A 14,423-nucleotide genomic window follows, 5' to 3' on the forward strand; every position below is an offset into this window, starting at 1 on the left:
ACTCCAAAACTCATATTTTTAAAGTGGTCATTGAGAAGACAGCCACTGTTAAGGAGAATGGATAAAATTTGGGCACAGGGAGTTAGAAGGAAGGTTATTTTCAGAGAAGGAAAATTATGAAGGTCAGAAAACTTTAGCCATGTACAGGGAACATCCAAGTACGCAGGCTAGACCTGACTAGATGGTTCTCAAACTTTTTGGTCTCGGGACCCCCTTATATTAAAAGTATTGAGTGCCTCAAAGAGCTTTGTTTGTATAAGCTATATGTATTAATATTTACCATATGAGAAATTAAAACAAATTTAAAAATATTTAGTAATTTAAAAATAACAATAAACCCATTGCATATTAACATAATAACATTTTTATTAAAGATAACTGTATATTCCAAAACAAAAAAAAGTAGAGTGTCATTGTTTTATACGTGTTCAGATCTCATTATAGTCAGGCTTATAAATGACAGTTGAATTCTCACATCTGCTCATGCATTCAATCTGTTACAGTATCAAATATTCTTAAACTGGAAAACTCCACTGTATACCCATGAGATAACTGAGAGTGAAAAAGGCAAATATCTTAGTTTTATTATGAAATTAATTTTGACCTCACAGACCTCCTGAAAGTGTTTTAGAAAACCCAAGGGCATTCTTTGGAGAATTACTGGGGATGTTTGTGAAGGGGAACCCAATTGAAAGTGTAGGGTTAGGACTAGATCATGAATAGAGTTGGTTGAGTTTGGTCTTTAATAAGCAATGGGGAGCCACTGACATTTTCTAAGCAGAAAAATGAAATAAACCGCGCTGTGCTTTTAGAAGATTGTTATGCAAGTAATTCATAGAGTATTGGGAAGCAATTATAGTTGAACTGTAATTGATTTTTGAAGTAATGTAATAGGTATTAAGGTAGAATATATTATACTGTTCCTCTGACAAGATGAACTAGAGAAAGGGGAGTCAAAATAAGCGTGGTGACTAGGAGACTAATAATCCCATTAATAAATATAGGGAACACAGAAAAAGAAGCAAGCTTGGGAAGGAAAATAGTGAATTAAGTTTTGGAATATGTAAAAAAAAGTTTTACATTATTTTTTATTCTGAAATAATTTTAGTCTTACAGAAAATTTGCAAAAATAGTACAGAAAGGTCTCATATATCCTTCACCTAAATTCCCCTAATTTTTACAATATATATAACCATTGTACATTTATCAAAATGAGGAAAGTAACAGTGATACAGTACTGTAAGCTAAACTACAGACCTAATTCAGATTTTACCAGTTTTTCCACGTTCTTTTGCTGTCCAAGGATCCAATCTGGGATCCCACATTGGATTTAGTTGTTGTGTCTCCTTAGTGTATATATATATATATATATACATACATATATATATACATATATATATGTATATATATATATATATCCTCTAATCTGTGACAGTTCCTCAGTCTTTCCTTGTCTTGCAAAAATTTTTTTTTAAAAAGAGAGAAGATGCTTATAATATATGTAGTGGGGAAAAAACAGTGTCATTTCATCTGTCTTAAAATGCATAAGAACCTGAGTAAAACCATTATTTTTTCTTTAAAAAGTTGAAAAAATTATTGTAAAAAATTGAAACAGGGCTTCCCTGGTGGCGCAGTGGTTGAGAGTCCGCCTGCCGATGCAGGGGACACAGGTTTGTGCCCCGGTCCAGGAAGATCCCACATGCCGCAGAGTGGCTAGGCCCGTGAGCCATGGCCGCTGAGCCTGCGCGTCCGGAGCCTGCGCTCCGCAACGGGAGAGGCCACAACAGTGAGAGGCCCATGTACCGCAAATAAATTTAAAAAAAAAATTTTTTAAATTGAAACAATGTAAAAGACATAAATAAAAAGTGGCAGCCCACTGCCAGATATAACTACTGTTAATAGTTTGGTGTGTATTCTTTTATTTTCTATGCATGTATATAGTATTATGGGATCTATTGAGCATACTTCTGCCACATATATTTTTCACTCAAAAACTATATTATTTTTGTACAACGTTCTTTGATGTCAACATATACATATCTCATTCTTTTTAGTGGCTGTAGTATCTCATAGTATGGTTATGTCATAGAACCATTCCCTTATTGATGGGCCTTTAGGTTATCCCCAGTCTTTCATAATTATACAAAATGCCTCACTAAACATCCTTATATATATATCTTTGTCTGTTTGGATGATTATTACTAGGAGGTGAAATTCCTGCATCAGAGATCATATACATTTTCCACTTTCACAGTTATTGCCAAATTTCCCTCCAAAAGGTTCTATCTCAACTAACACTCCCTCCAACAGCAAGTGACATGCTTATTTCCCACCAAAGCCATGGATGGAGGTATTCTAATACGGTGACAGTGGTTTGGTTTGGGTAATGTCCTTATGGGTGTTTGACTATTTATACATTGCTCTCTCTTGTTTTTCCCTACAAAGCACTGTTTTGCTTTGTTTTGCTTTTGTAACACACACACACACACACACAATACTTAATTAAAAATGAATGGTTTTAGAAAGAGAAAAACAAATACCGTATGCTAACGCATATATATGGAATCTAAAAAAAACGGTACTGATGAACCTAGTGGCAGCGCAGGAATAAAGATGCAGACAAAGAGAATGGACTTGAGGACACAGAGGGGGAAGGGGAAGCCTGGGACGAACAGAGAGAGTAGCATTGACATACATACACTACCAAATGTAAAATGGAATGCTAGCGGGAAGCTGCTGCAGAGCACAGGGAGATCAATTTGATGCCTTGTGATGACCTAGAGGGCTGGGATAGGGAGGTTGGGAGGGAGGCTCAAAAGGGAGGAGATATGGGGATATATGTATCCATATAGCTGATTCACTTTGTTGTACAACAGAAACTAACACAACATTGTAAAGCAATTATACTCCAATAAAGATGTGGAAAAAAATGAATGGTTTTAAATGCTTTGTCTTTGAGACCTTTAACTGTTAATCAGCATGGGATAAATTGGATCTTATGAGGATCTTATGGACTTGAGCAACTTGTATAATTCAGTGTTAATTCTTGAAGAGTGGAGAGAAGAGCAAAGGAAGAGATTACTGATCCTAGCATTTCCTTTTGAAATAACATAAGAATCATTAAATTATTTTTAGTACTCCATATGTGGCTGTGATGCTAGAAGTAGATAAATAAGAATGCCAGTTATGGTAGAGAAAGCATAAATCAGGTAATTGGGTGATTTCTGAAAAACTTTGAGTAAACTAAATCAAAAGGGAGAAGTATAAGTGGTCCTTGATTTCTTGGGTTTGTCTAAAAGTATACTGGCTTCTGAATAGACTAAGAGCAAAAAGGTGGGGTTTTGATTTGTTTGGTTATAGTTTTTGTTTGTTTTGTATTTTCACCTCCTTAGCACAACTCATAATTTTTCATTTTTCAAATTTAAGGTCTGTATTTTTGTAGGCAGGGGAGGGTGTGTATTGTGCCTTTTGTTTTCTGTTGGTCATTCTGTCTGTGCATATGCACCATAGTTTCAGTTGCATATTTCCAAACAGTGTAATAGGGCATATTTCCAGACATTTTTTTTTTACTTTTTATTTTATATTGGGGTTTGGCGATTATCAATGTTGTGATAGTTAAAGGTACAGAGCAAAGTGACTCAGCCATACATATACATGTATCCATTTCTCCACCAAACTGCCATGCAGGCTGCCACATGCAGGCTGCCACATAACATTGAGCAGAGTTCCATGTGCTATACAGTTGGTCCTTGTTGGTTATCCATCTTAAATATAGCAGCAGACACATATCTTGATAAAAAGAACATTAGAAATTTAGACCCTCCTAAAAAAGTCTAGGATGCGTAAGTTTCCTCACCAAAGCACTTGTGTCAGTATTAGTAGTAATTTAATGATTGATGTGACTATTAAGAATGTTTGATGTACCATCAGCTGCCTCTTTCCTATAAGTGAGCTTTAAATAGACAACTTAAGAACCTGGCCTTGGCTTCACAGAGAACATGGTCCTGAGAAAAGGAGAAAGGCTGTGTGAGTTCACTGCCCAGAGCCCAGGCACGGAGCTTAGCACGTCCAGCTCTGTGCTCCCAGCTCTTCACTTTTTCTACCCACCTGCCTTCCTTTTAAAAATTAAAACAAAGCTTTTAAATTCTGATTATGATGTACATGTATAATGTATAATATATGATATAATATATGTTCACTCTAAAACAAGTAATAAAGTATTGAAAGTGATAAATGACAAAGTAAAGGCAACTGTAATCCTCAGAAAAAAAAAAAGAAAGAACCTGGCCTTGGGACTTCCCTGGTGGTCCAGTGGTAAAGAATCTACCTTCCGGGCTTCCCTGGTGGCACAGTGGTTAAGAATCCGCCTGCCAATACAGGGGACATGGGTTCGAGCCCTGGTCCGGGAAGATCCCGCATGCCGTGGAGCAACTAAGCCTGTGTGCCACAACTACTGAGCCTGCGCTCTAGAGCCCGCGAGCCACAACTACTGAGCCCGCGTGCCACAACTACTGAAGTCCCTGCTCCTAGAGCCCGTGCTCTGCAACAAGAGAATCCACGACAATGAGAAGCCTGCGCACCGCAACAAAGAGTAGCCCCCACTTGCCGCAACTAGAGAAAGCCCTTGAACAGCAACGAAGACCCAGTGCAGCCAAAAATTTTTAAAAATTAATTAATTAATTAAAAAAAAAAAAAGGAATCCCCCTTCCAATGCAGGGAACATGGGTTCGATCCCTGGTCAGGGAACTAAGATCCTACATGCCGCGGGGCAACTAAGCCCATGCGCCACAACTACTGAGCCTGTGTGCCTCAACTAGAGAGCCTGTGTGCCACAAAACTACAGAGCCCACACGCTCTGGAGCCCACGCATTACAACTAGAGAGAGAAAACCCACACGCGAAAACTAGAGAGAAGCCCCGTGTGCCACAATGAAAGATCTTGCATACTGCAACAAAGATCTTGCATACCGCAGCTAAGACCCACGGAGCCAAAAAAATAATAATAAAATTAATTAATTAATTAATTAATTAATTAATTTTGAAAAAAGAACCTGGTCTTTGCAGCAGTTCAGTTGTTAGATTTTATCTGTCTCATTCTTAGGTCTAACTTCTATCAAAAGGTAAAATCAGGACACAGAAATATAAGAACATGATAATGAGTATTTTTCTATACTATTTTGAAGGGATTTGAAAGAACAGTCTGACATTTGAAATTTGAACACAATTCAGGGCTGTTCCATGTAAAACATGGTTTTGGGTTTTTTTATTAGTAAACAAAATAAATTTGTATGTATTTATGTATGATTTACTCGCATATACATTACTCCGTAAAATACATACATGCAAATCATTACAGTTTTTTAACCACAATTAGAGATTATTTTCTTTTTCTTAATTATATTTAATTGAAGTGTAGTTGATTTACAATGTTGTGTTAATTACTGCTATACAACAGTGATTCAGTTATACATATATATATGTATATATAGATATATACACACATTTTTTTTAAAATTTATTTATTTATGGCTGTGTTGGGTCTTCATTGCTGCACACGGGCTTTCTCTAGTTGTGGCGAGTGGGGGCTACTCTTCATTGCTGTGCGTGGGCTTCTCACTGCCGTGGCCTCTCCTGTTGTGGAGCACGGGCTCTAGGCGCGTGGGCTTCAGTAGCTGCAACACGTGGGCTCAGTAGTTGTAGCTCACAGGCTCTAGAGCGCAGGCTTAGTAGTTGTGGTGCACGGGCTTAGTTGCTCCGTGGCATGTAGGATCCTCCCGACAAGGGATCTAACCCATGTCCCCTGCTCTGGCAGGCAGATTCCCAACCACTGTGCCACCAGGGAAGTCCCTACACACACATTCTTAGATATATATATTCTTTTCTATTATGGTTTATCATAGGATCCTGAATATAGTTCTCTGTGCTATACAGTAGGACCTTGTTGTTTATCCATTCTATATATAAAAGCTTACATCTGGGGCTTCCCTGGTGGCAATCCTTAATATGGTGTATATTGTTCTCAGTTTTCTACCTACTCTTTCATCCTCATCTTATGCCACTCTACCTCACGTTACTCATTTCTCCCAAAACTGACTCCCACTCATCCTTTTGATTTCAGCTGAAATGTCACTTTCTCAAAGACATTCCCTTATCTTTGTAACTAAATTAGGTTCTTCAGTTCTAATATGTAGTCTTTTATATTGAATTTACACCTTTCATAGTTGGTGGTGATCATTTCCTTCCCAGCTGAAGGTAAATTATTTCCCTAAAGTCATAGAGCTAGTTATGGTAGGATTGGAATGCCAGCCTAGGACTGGCCAACTAAAGCTGTGCCATTTCCATGATCCTTCCTTTGCTTCCTTGAGAGCAGAAAAGAGCATATGAATCAATGTGCTAGCCTTTAAAATATGGCCCAACTGCTCTCCTTTCTTTCCATTTAACCTTCATGTTGTTCCTTAAATATCCATCTCTCTGTGAGCCTTCACTCTCCCAAATTAGACTATTAACTGGTTGAAGTAGGATCTGTTTTTTATATATTATACACCTAGCATTTACATAAGTTACCCTGCATATGATACTCAAAAGTAGTTTGTCTTAGAGATGCTAAAGAAACACAATTTTTTAATCCATTTAATTTTTTCAGGGTTTGGAGCTATCTCATGAAGGAATTTAATACCTCATTCCATACTCTACCCATCAGTGACAGAGTATATTTTATTTATTTTATTTTTTTTATTTTTATTTTTTTTGCGGTACGTGGGCCTCTCACTGTTGTGGCCTCTCCCATTGCGGAGCACAGGCTCCGGACGCGCAGGCTCAGTGGCCATGGCTCACAGGTCCAGCCGCTCCGTGGCATGTGGGATCTTCCCAGACTGGGGCACGAACCCATGTCCCCTGCATCAGCAGGCGGACTCTCAACCACTGCGCCACCAGGGAAGCCCAACAGTATATTTTATGTGTCCATATTGTGAATAGAACTGCTTAAAATGATTTTTAAATGAGTAGTTTGTGTCTTAATGGATTATTATGCTTGTTTCACTGGAAAAGAATTAACCTTAAGTATTTTTGCTTTGCTTCAGGAATTGAGTGATCTACAGCGCGACCCACCTGCTCACTGTTCGGCTGGACCTGTGGGAGATGATTGTAAGCTTTGCTCTCTTGCTAGGATTTTGCTACCATTAATAATACAGGTTTGAACACTTGTTAATGACTCCAAAACTCCTTTGTTTGTTTCAGTGTTCCACTGGCAAGCAACTATTATGGGGCCTGTAAGTATGATTCATTTGTGTGAAATTAATCCCCTCAGCCATCCTTCATTCTTGGCATTTCACCTTTGATCAGATGTTTGTGGCTAGGGTTGAATTTTCTTGTACTCTGAATCACTCAGAAAGCAAAATATGAGTAAAGGATTTATGATGATTTTCTAGTGCCCTGGTGGCAAATACTTGCTAGGAACACGTTTACAATACTTTGCCAAATCCTTGATCATTATGCATAATAATGAATCACCCACAATTTGCAACCAGGCTGCGTGTTTATCTTTTTTTAAACACAGAAAGTCAGTTGTTCAGAACTAAGTGTAATTACTCTTACATCAACATTTTAGTAGGTTAGAAATAAGTCTAATTAACCCAATAATGGAATTCCTACAAGTAACAAGTACCGATTTGCAATAAGTTTCATCACTGTTCCTGTGTGTGAGAGGAACGGATAAAATATTGCAGTGGCTCTATTGTTGCCACATCATGAATTTGCCTCTTTTGTTGCATTGTCCTGAACTCAGAATTACCTGCTATTCTATGACTGGCTTCTCTTAATACTTATTACCTTTGTTAAGATTATTTCTTTCTACACCTGAGAAGCAGTTATGACTTTTCTTTCTGTGGGCAAAAATCTGATTGCATAGAATGGGCACTGACGGCTCAAATCTACTTTCTGGGTAAAGACTGCATTAGTAACATGTTTCTGTTAACATCATTCTCTCCTCCCTCCCTTGAAAGATCTTTATCTAGTAAGGCATAGTGTTGGGTTTTTTTTTGGTTTTTTGTTTTGTTTTTGCGGTATGTGGGCCTCTTACTGTTGTGGCCTCTCCCGTTGCGGAGCACAGGCTCCAGACGCGCAGGCTCAGTGGCCATGGCTCATGGGCCTAGCCACTCCATGGCATGTGGGATCTTCTTGGACTGGGGCATGAACCCGTGTCCCCTACATCAGCAGGTGGACTCTCAACCACTGTGCCACCAGGGAAGCCCAGCCATAGTGTTTTCAGTCATATTGCCTCATGCTTAACTTTTAAAAAATACAACAGTCGGGCCTCCCTGGTGGCGCAAGTGGTTGAGAGTCCGCCTGCCGATGCAGGGGATACGGGTTCGTGCCCCGGTCTGGGAGGATCCCATATGCCGCGGAGCGGCTGGGCCCGTGAGCCATGGCCGCTGAGCCTGCGCGTCCGGAGCCTGCGCGTCCGGAGCCTGTGCTCCGCAACGGGGGAGGCCACAACAGTGAGAGGCCCGCATACCGCAAAAAAAAAAAAAAAAATACAACAGTTATTGAATTTACAGAGCAGGAGTCCTGAGCAAGCGTCTTAAATTACTAAATTGTTTTATTAAGTTAGTTTTTTAAAGGGTGAAGTGCAACATATTTATTTAACAACTTAATAAGAATCTAGTTATTTGATTTTCATTGCTTACCAAAAACCTTCAAAATAATATCGTCTCACCCTTACCATTTGAACTATAGCCCATCACAAATATTTCTCAGGTGAATCACATGTAGCAAATGGTTACAATTATGTTACTCATACCCTCTTTATTGTAGTAATGTAAATATGCCACTCAATAATATAATTTGAACACCTAAGAAGACCATATCTGTTGATTGCAATTAACTTACATTTTCTACGTTCCTTATAATTTTTGATGAACTAGAATTAAACTATGTGTATAGTAAGAATAATTATATGGTACGGTCCTCTAATGTATATGTAGAAACTTAAGGAGGAAGTAATGATAGCCTTGCTATTATTACCAAAATGTTAATATACATGATACTTTTAATTATAAATGAATTAAAATAGAATTTAAGGTATTTTTGCTACTTTTTTCCCCCTTTTCCCTTTTTCTAATCATCCTTTTTTTTTCCTTGCTTGTAACATTATAAGTATTTCCTAATTGCTATAAAGAGATATGGCCAAACTTAAATTCCTCTTGTAAAGTTGATTCCTAATTCGATAATTCTATGAAACTGAATTTATCTAGTTTTATTTGGGGCTTTTTTGCATTTACCACGTTGTTTTGTAAACTGTTACTAAGTGAAGATTTGAGGTCTAAATTACATAACAGTGTCACTTAGCCTTTTCTTTTCATAAGTTGGTCCTTTCAGTTCATCTCTATTCTTGCCCCTTAAAAGACCATGAGAACTTAAGCTTTATAATTAAGAAGAAAAACACTAGCCCCAACCCTTTTCTTTTATACTGATTACTGCTACAGAAAATTATTCTTTTCTCAAAGCAGTCTTTTGTGTTTACTGATCTTTAACAGTCTATACTCATAAACAGATTTGTTTGGGCAAGTCACACCACTCCACTGTGTATGTCCTATTTTTGTTTTGTTTTAAACTATGATGTTGGCATGATTGGTGGAAAGTCTTCCTTCATGCCTGCAAAGAGAAACCTGTTTTTAAGGTAAATGATTTGAACTTATGACAAAATGATGGCATTTTTTTCAAACTGGTATGTTTGGAGGGAATCATCTTGGGTTACTAATAATAAATATAGTAATCAAACACTGATGTGATTATTTTGTAATTTCAGCCTGATAGCGCATATCAAGGTGGAGTCTTCTTTCTCACTGTACATTTTCCGACAGACTATCCTTTTAAACCACCAAAGGTATTTTTATTTTTATGATTGACATGACTCCTGTGTCAGGGGTTTTACTCTCTATCCAGAGGTATTTTCATGAAAAGACCGTGGGTAGGTTAGCATGTTCAAACTGTTCTGTAAAATCAATGAATCTAAAATATGCTTTCTTACTCAAATATTGTATTATGTCTGTAAACAGAAGGCAGTATCTGTTAGGCTAGAAATTAGCTTCCCTACCTGTCTTTCCCTCTGCATTAGATATGTGTAGTTTGGGAAGTTTTTATGGTCAAGAGTTAGACTCTTCCATTCAGGGTAATATCTTTCCTAGGCTGACCCTTCTTTCTCAGTTTTTAAGTATTCAACAAACATTTATTGAGCACCTACCATGTTCTTTTGCATTGGGGAATACAAAAGTAAATATGACATAGTCCTTTTATTTAGTGTAGGAAAGATTAAAGCACATTCTTATTAAATTTAGCTTAGATCTAAAGAGGAAACCAACAAATGATGGGGGTGTCAATGAGGGAGAAAACCATTAACAAATTCTGTCACTGAGGAAATAATTACTTTAGATTTTTAAAAACACCTAATTAACATTATATATGAAACGATGTAACAACTCTCGTGGAAGATTAGAATTCTTGGTGGATTTGTTAGGGCAGGTAATAAGCTGGGGCCCCTCAACTTTCCTCTGGAATAAGGTCAGCAGTCTATTTCTAGATCCAGGTGTCAATTGATAATCAAATTAAGAAAAGGATTGCTTCGAGGGTTGATGAAAGCCATGGTTAATTACTTCAGGTGCTACTCAACCAGTCATACCATCTATTACAGACTTATTTATCACACTTTCCAAAATACTCCTGAATTCCTTGGGGTTGGGGAGAGCAGGAAACTGACTTTGCTTTCACATTGTCAGTAGCTAAAACTATGTGCACATAAAGTAGATGCTCATCCAATTTGTGTTGAATACATTTCTCCTCTAAGATCACATAAAATTGAGGACATTTTACCCTAGAGCAAATTGGTTCTGTTTGCTTTCATAGTTCATGGATTGTCACAGTTTTGTTTTGTTTTGTTTTATGTTTAGATTGCTTTCACAACAAAAATTTACCATCCAAACATAAACAGTAATGGAAGTATTTGTCTTGATATCCTGAGGTCACAATGGTCACCAGCTCTGACTGTATCAAAAGGTAATTTCATTTATCAGATTTACAACAGTTGATAACAGTGAGACAGGAAAAATACAGCAGCAATATCTTAGGGACCAAAGTTTAGAAAAACCAATCTACTGTGTTTTCTTCTGCTTTGCTTTTGCTTTGCTTTGCTTTGCTTTGCTTTCATAGCTTTTATATTACTCTTGCTTGGGGTTGGATGGACAGATCTAAATGATGAAATGAGAGAGATTTAAAATGTTAGAACTAGGAATTTGGGGATAAGACTGTTGACATTTCGTCCCTTTAGTTTGGGCCTTATCTTTAAAAAGAAAGAGACAGGGACAGAGAGAGAGACACAGAAGTAAAAATAAGACTTTTGGACCAGATGTCCCATTCATTAAATGGAATTATTTATGGACATGATGAGTAAAGCTTTACATTTTACTTCATCTCAGAGGAAATGTCAGATTGGCAGATAAAGTAAATGATTTAAAATGAAAGACAGGAATTCCCTAGCAGTCCAGTAGTTAGGACTCCACGCTTTCACTGCCGAGGGCCCAGCTTCAATCCCTTGTCGGGGAACTAAGATCCCACAAGCTGCATGGTGTGGCCAAAAAAATGAAAGACATATTTCACACTTTAGAGTAATGTAGTATATATAGCATGTTAGTCTAAACTTCAAATAATCAATAGCATCATTGTAAGGACTGATACATAATCCATGCAGATTCTCAACTTTCACAGTTGCATAGCATTATTCTTTGCTAAATTATGAGATGTGTATATAGGGCATCTGAAGCCGTTTGTTTCATTAGCTAATGTTATTTGCTTTGCCAGCCTCTTAATTTTGTCTTGTTTCTCTAACAGAAGAGAGCCCGAGTTATTGTTTTGAGTTAGAACCATCTACCCCTGAAAGTAACTTGGTAGTTTTCCCTTTTTATAAAATTTAAGAAAACTGTTTCTCTTGAAGGATTTGGGGGAGGAATCCATGGTCATTAAAAAATTTTTTTTAAATAAATGCTACCTGAATATATAACTTGTTTTAAAAATTGATAAGGTTTAGAGGAAGCAGTGTCCATAGCCATGATTATTTCAAGTATTAGATAAGTAACAGCCCTTCAGATCGGTTAGTTATTCATGAATGGCAGTTTTTCTGATCTAACATATCCCTATAAAATGTTAATGTAGATTCTAGTGTCCTTTTAAAAATCTTTCACATACTATAACCATTACACACTAGATATAGGAAAGATACTGTGTCATAGGGTTTTTCAAATTAATATTCTCTTTCCTGGAATAGGATCACAAAATGAAATACATTTAGCATATGCAGCTAAATACTTAGAGAGCGCAGACTGCCAGATGTTGAACACTTACCTTCTGCCATTGGTAGCTTTTTATAAAAAATAGTTTTGTTAGCTTCTAGAAACTGTCCTTTAAGGACAGTTTCAAACAGCCTCAGTTTCCTCATATGTCAAATGGGGATTATAACAGTATTACCACATATGGTTACTATGCAACTAGCACATAGTAAGCATTCAAATGAATGTTATATATTGTTATCTTTTTCCTTATCTGAAAACATTTGATTTGTGTGCATAATAGTGAAATCAGGGCACAGGGCTCTTGGCAGCAGGAGTGGGGAGATGAGGAACTTCCCTCTTGCCTATTTTATAAAGTAGCTTATATTTTCTTTATTTGTACATTTTTCATTTTTTAATATTTTAAATGTCTTATTTCGCTTTTTATCATGAGTTTAGTTTGAAAACTTTCTGGAGGTGTGAGCCCAGATGACTTACCCAGTTGGTTTAATATACAGGCTTGAAATTCCATTGGGCAGATGAAAGATTAAAAAGATGAATGAAATATTAGTTTTTGTTAGCCCGTAGCACCCCCTTTCCAAGTCATTTAAGAGTCATCTCTGCCTTCCTTATAAATTCACCTTTGGATTTGTAAGAGTAGGAAAAGATAAAGGAACATAGTAGAGGAAGGTGAAGATGGAATGTTGTTCCAAAGATTCCACGTATCCCCTCAGAAGTGATGGCATGGAAGCAGACAAATGAGGAACCAGAGTCCTTGTTTCCTTCTTTTTCAGATACTTAGTTGTTTATTTTTTTAAGTGTAGCTATTTGCATTAGTATTTTGATACAACATGCAAGAAACGACTACTATAATTTATCAATTTTCATTTATATTTAAAAATATACGTTATGTAATGATAGCTCTGCCTATTATTTTTAAATGCATTTGCTACAAATAATGTACATGGAATAAAAAAAATTCATTGAAAATGATCTTACAGATCTTCCTTCTTTAGCTCTAAGCCCAAGTAAAACACTGCATGAGCTTCATCTCCCAAAGTAGTTTGAACTGTTAACTGTGATTTGATTGCTTTACCTTGAACTGTTTAGGACACAGATTTTCTGCATTAAAGTAGAATAAAAAGTGGACAGTTTTCTTATTAAAGTAAAAAAAATATCTAAGAAACATCTAAAGTTAGGATGCTATTCTAATATTTTTCCAACTATGTACTATCCGGGGTATATGTGTGTTACCTAAAAAATATTTTTGTAGAGAACTCTTGAGTTTAAAAGTTAATAGCTACTTTGGAGGTTCACATTTTTAAAATAAATAGAAATTCAAATAGAATTTAAAATTGCAAAAGTGATAATAATTTTGTATTATATACACTGTATGGTAATTTTGTAATTTAAAAAATTAATGTGTTCATCTTGGTTTTTTCTTTGTAAGTTTATTGTCTATTCAGTACAATTATTTTCACATGTGTAATTCATATAAAGTAGAAAGCTCACTACTTAATATGATGTTCTCTTTTAAATCTAGTTTTATTGTCCATATGTTCTCTGCTTTGTGACCCTAATCCAGATGACCCCTTAGTACCAGATATTGCACAAATCTATAAATCAGACAAAGAAAAGTAAGTGTTTGCTTATATTAATTTCTATTTGGGTGCATTTCTATGTAGTCTGCCAAAACAAAAGTATTATCAATGTATTGAAGTACATTTAATTGTGCTTATTGTGTTTATGTTAAGTTTGTTTATCTATCCAGTGGAGTAAACCTTTCTTTTTAAATTCTATTACTCCTTTTACAAAAAAATCTCATCCCTTCCCACTTGTTGTTTCATCCTTTACTATTTAAAAGTACTTGTTCTGCGTTTACATAGTATGCATGTTTTTTTAATAGTAACTATCAAACTATAATTCTAAGTAGTAAATTTAAAATTTAAAAAGTTGATAATTGGAAATTACTGAATATCATATTCCTTACCTTCTCCCAGGAAAAGTTATCCTTAACTACCCCTAAACTGTCCTAATTTTCAAGGTGCTACATCTTGCTGGCACCATTGATTCATTTGCATTTTACAGATAATGACCATTCAGGGTTGGC

General features: G+C 36.4%; 1 protein-coding gene across 3 annotated transcripts in view; it reads left to right on the top strand.

The window, feature by feature from the left end:
• Positions 1-14,423, top strand: part of UBE2D1 (ubiquitin conjugating enzyme E2 D1) — a 32,643-nt gene that overhangs the window by 17,083 nt on the left and 1,137 nt on the right. For 2 of the 3 annotated variants that reach the window (XM_060102742.1, XM_060102736.1), the window contains exons 2-6: positions 7,079-7,142; positions 7,236-7,267; positions 9,805-9,882; positions 10,943-11,048; positions 13,857-13,950. In XM_060102742.1, coding sequence (XP_059958725.1) covers positions 7,079-7,142; positions 7,236-7,267; positions 9,805-9,882; positions 10,943-11,048; positions 13,857-13,950 — 374 coding nt within the window. The remainder of the gene's footprint in view (positions 1-7,078; positions 7,143-7,235; positions 7,268-9,804; positions 9,883-10,942; positions 11,049-13,856; positions 13,951-14,423) is intronic. The other variant, XM_060102753.1, reaches the window with a different exon arrangement.

The sequence above is a fragment of the Mesoplodon densirostris genome, chromosome 1 (genome assembly GCF_025265405.1).
Source record: "Mesoplodon densirostris isolate mMesDen1 chromosome 1, mMesDen1 primary haplotype, whole genome shotgun sequence".
NCBI lineage: Eukaryota > Metazoa > Chordata > Mammalia > Artiodactyla > Ziphiidae > Mesoplodon > Mesoplodon densirostris.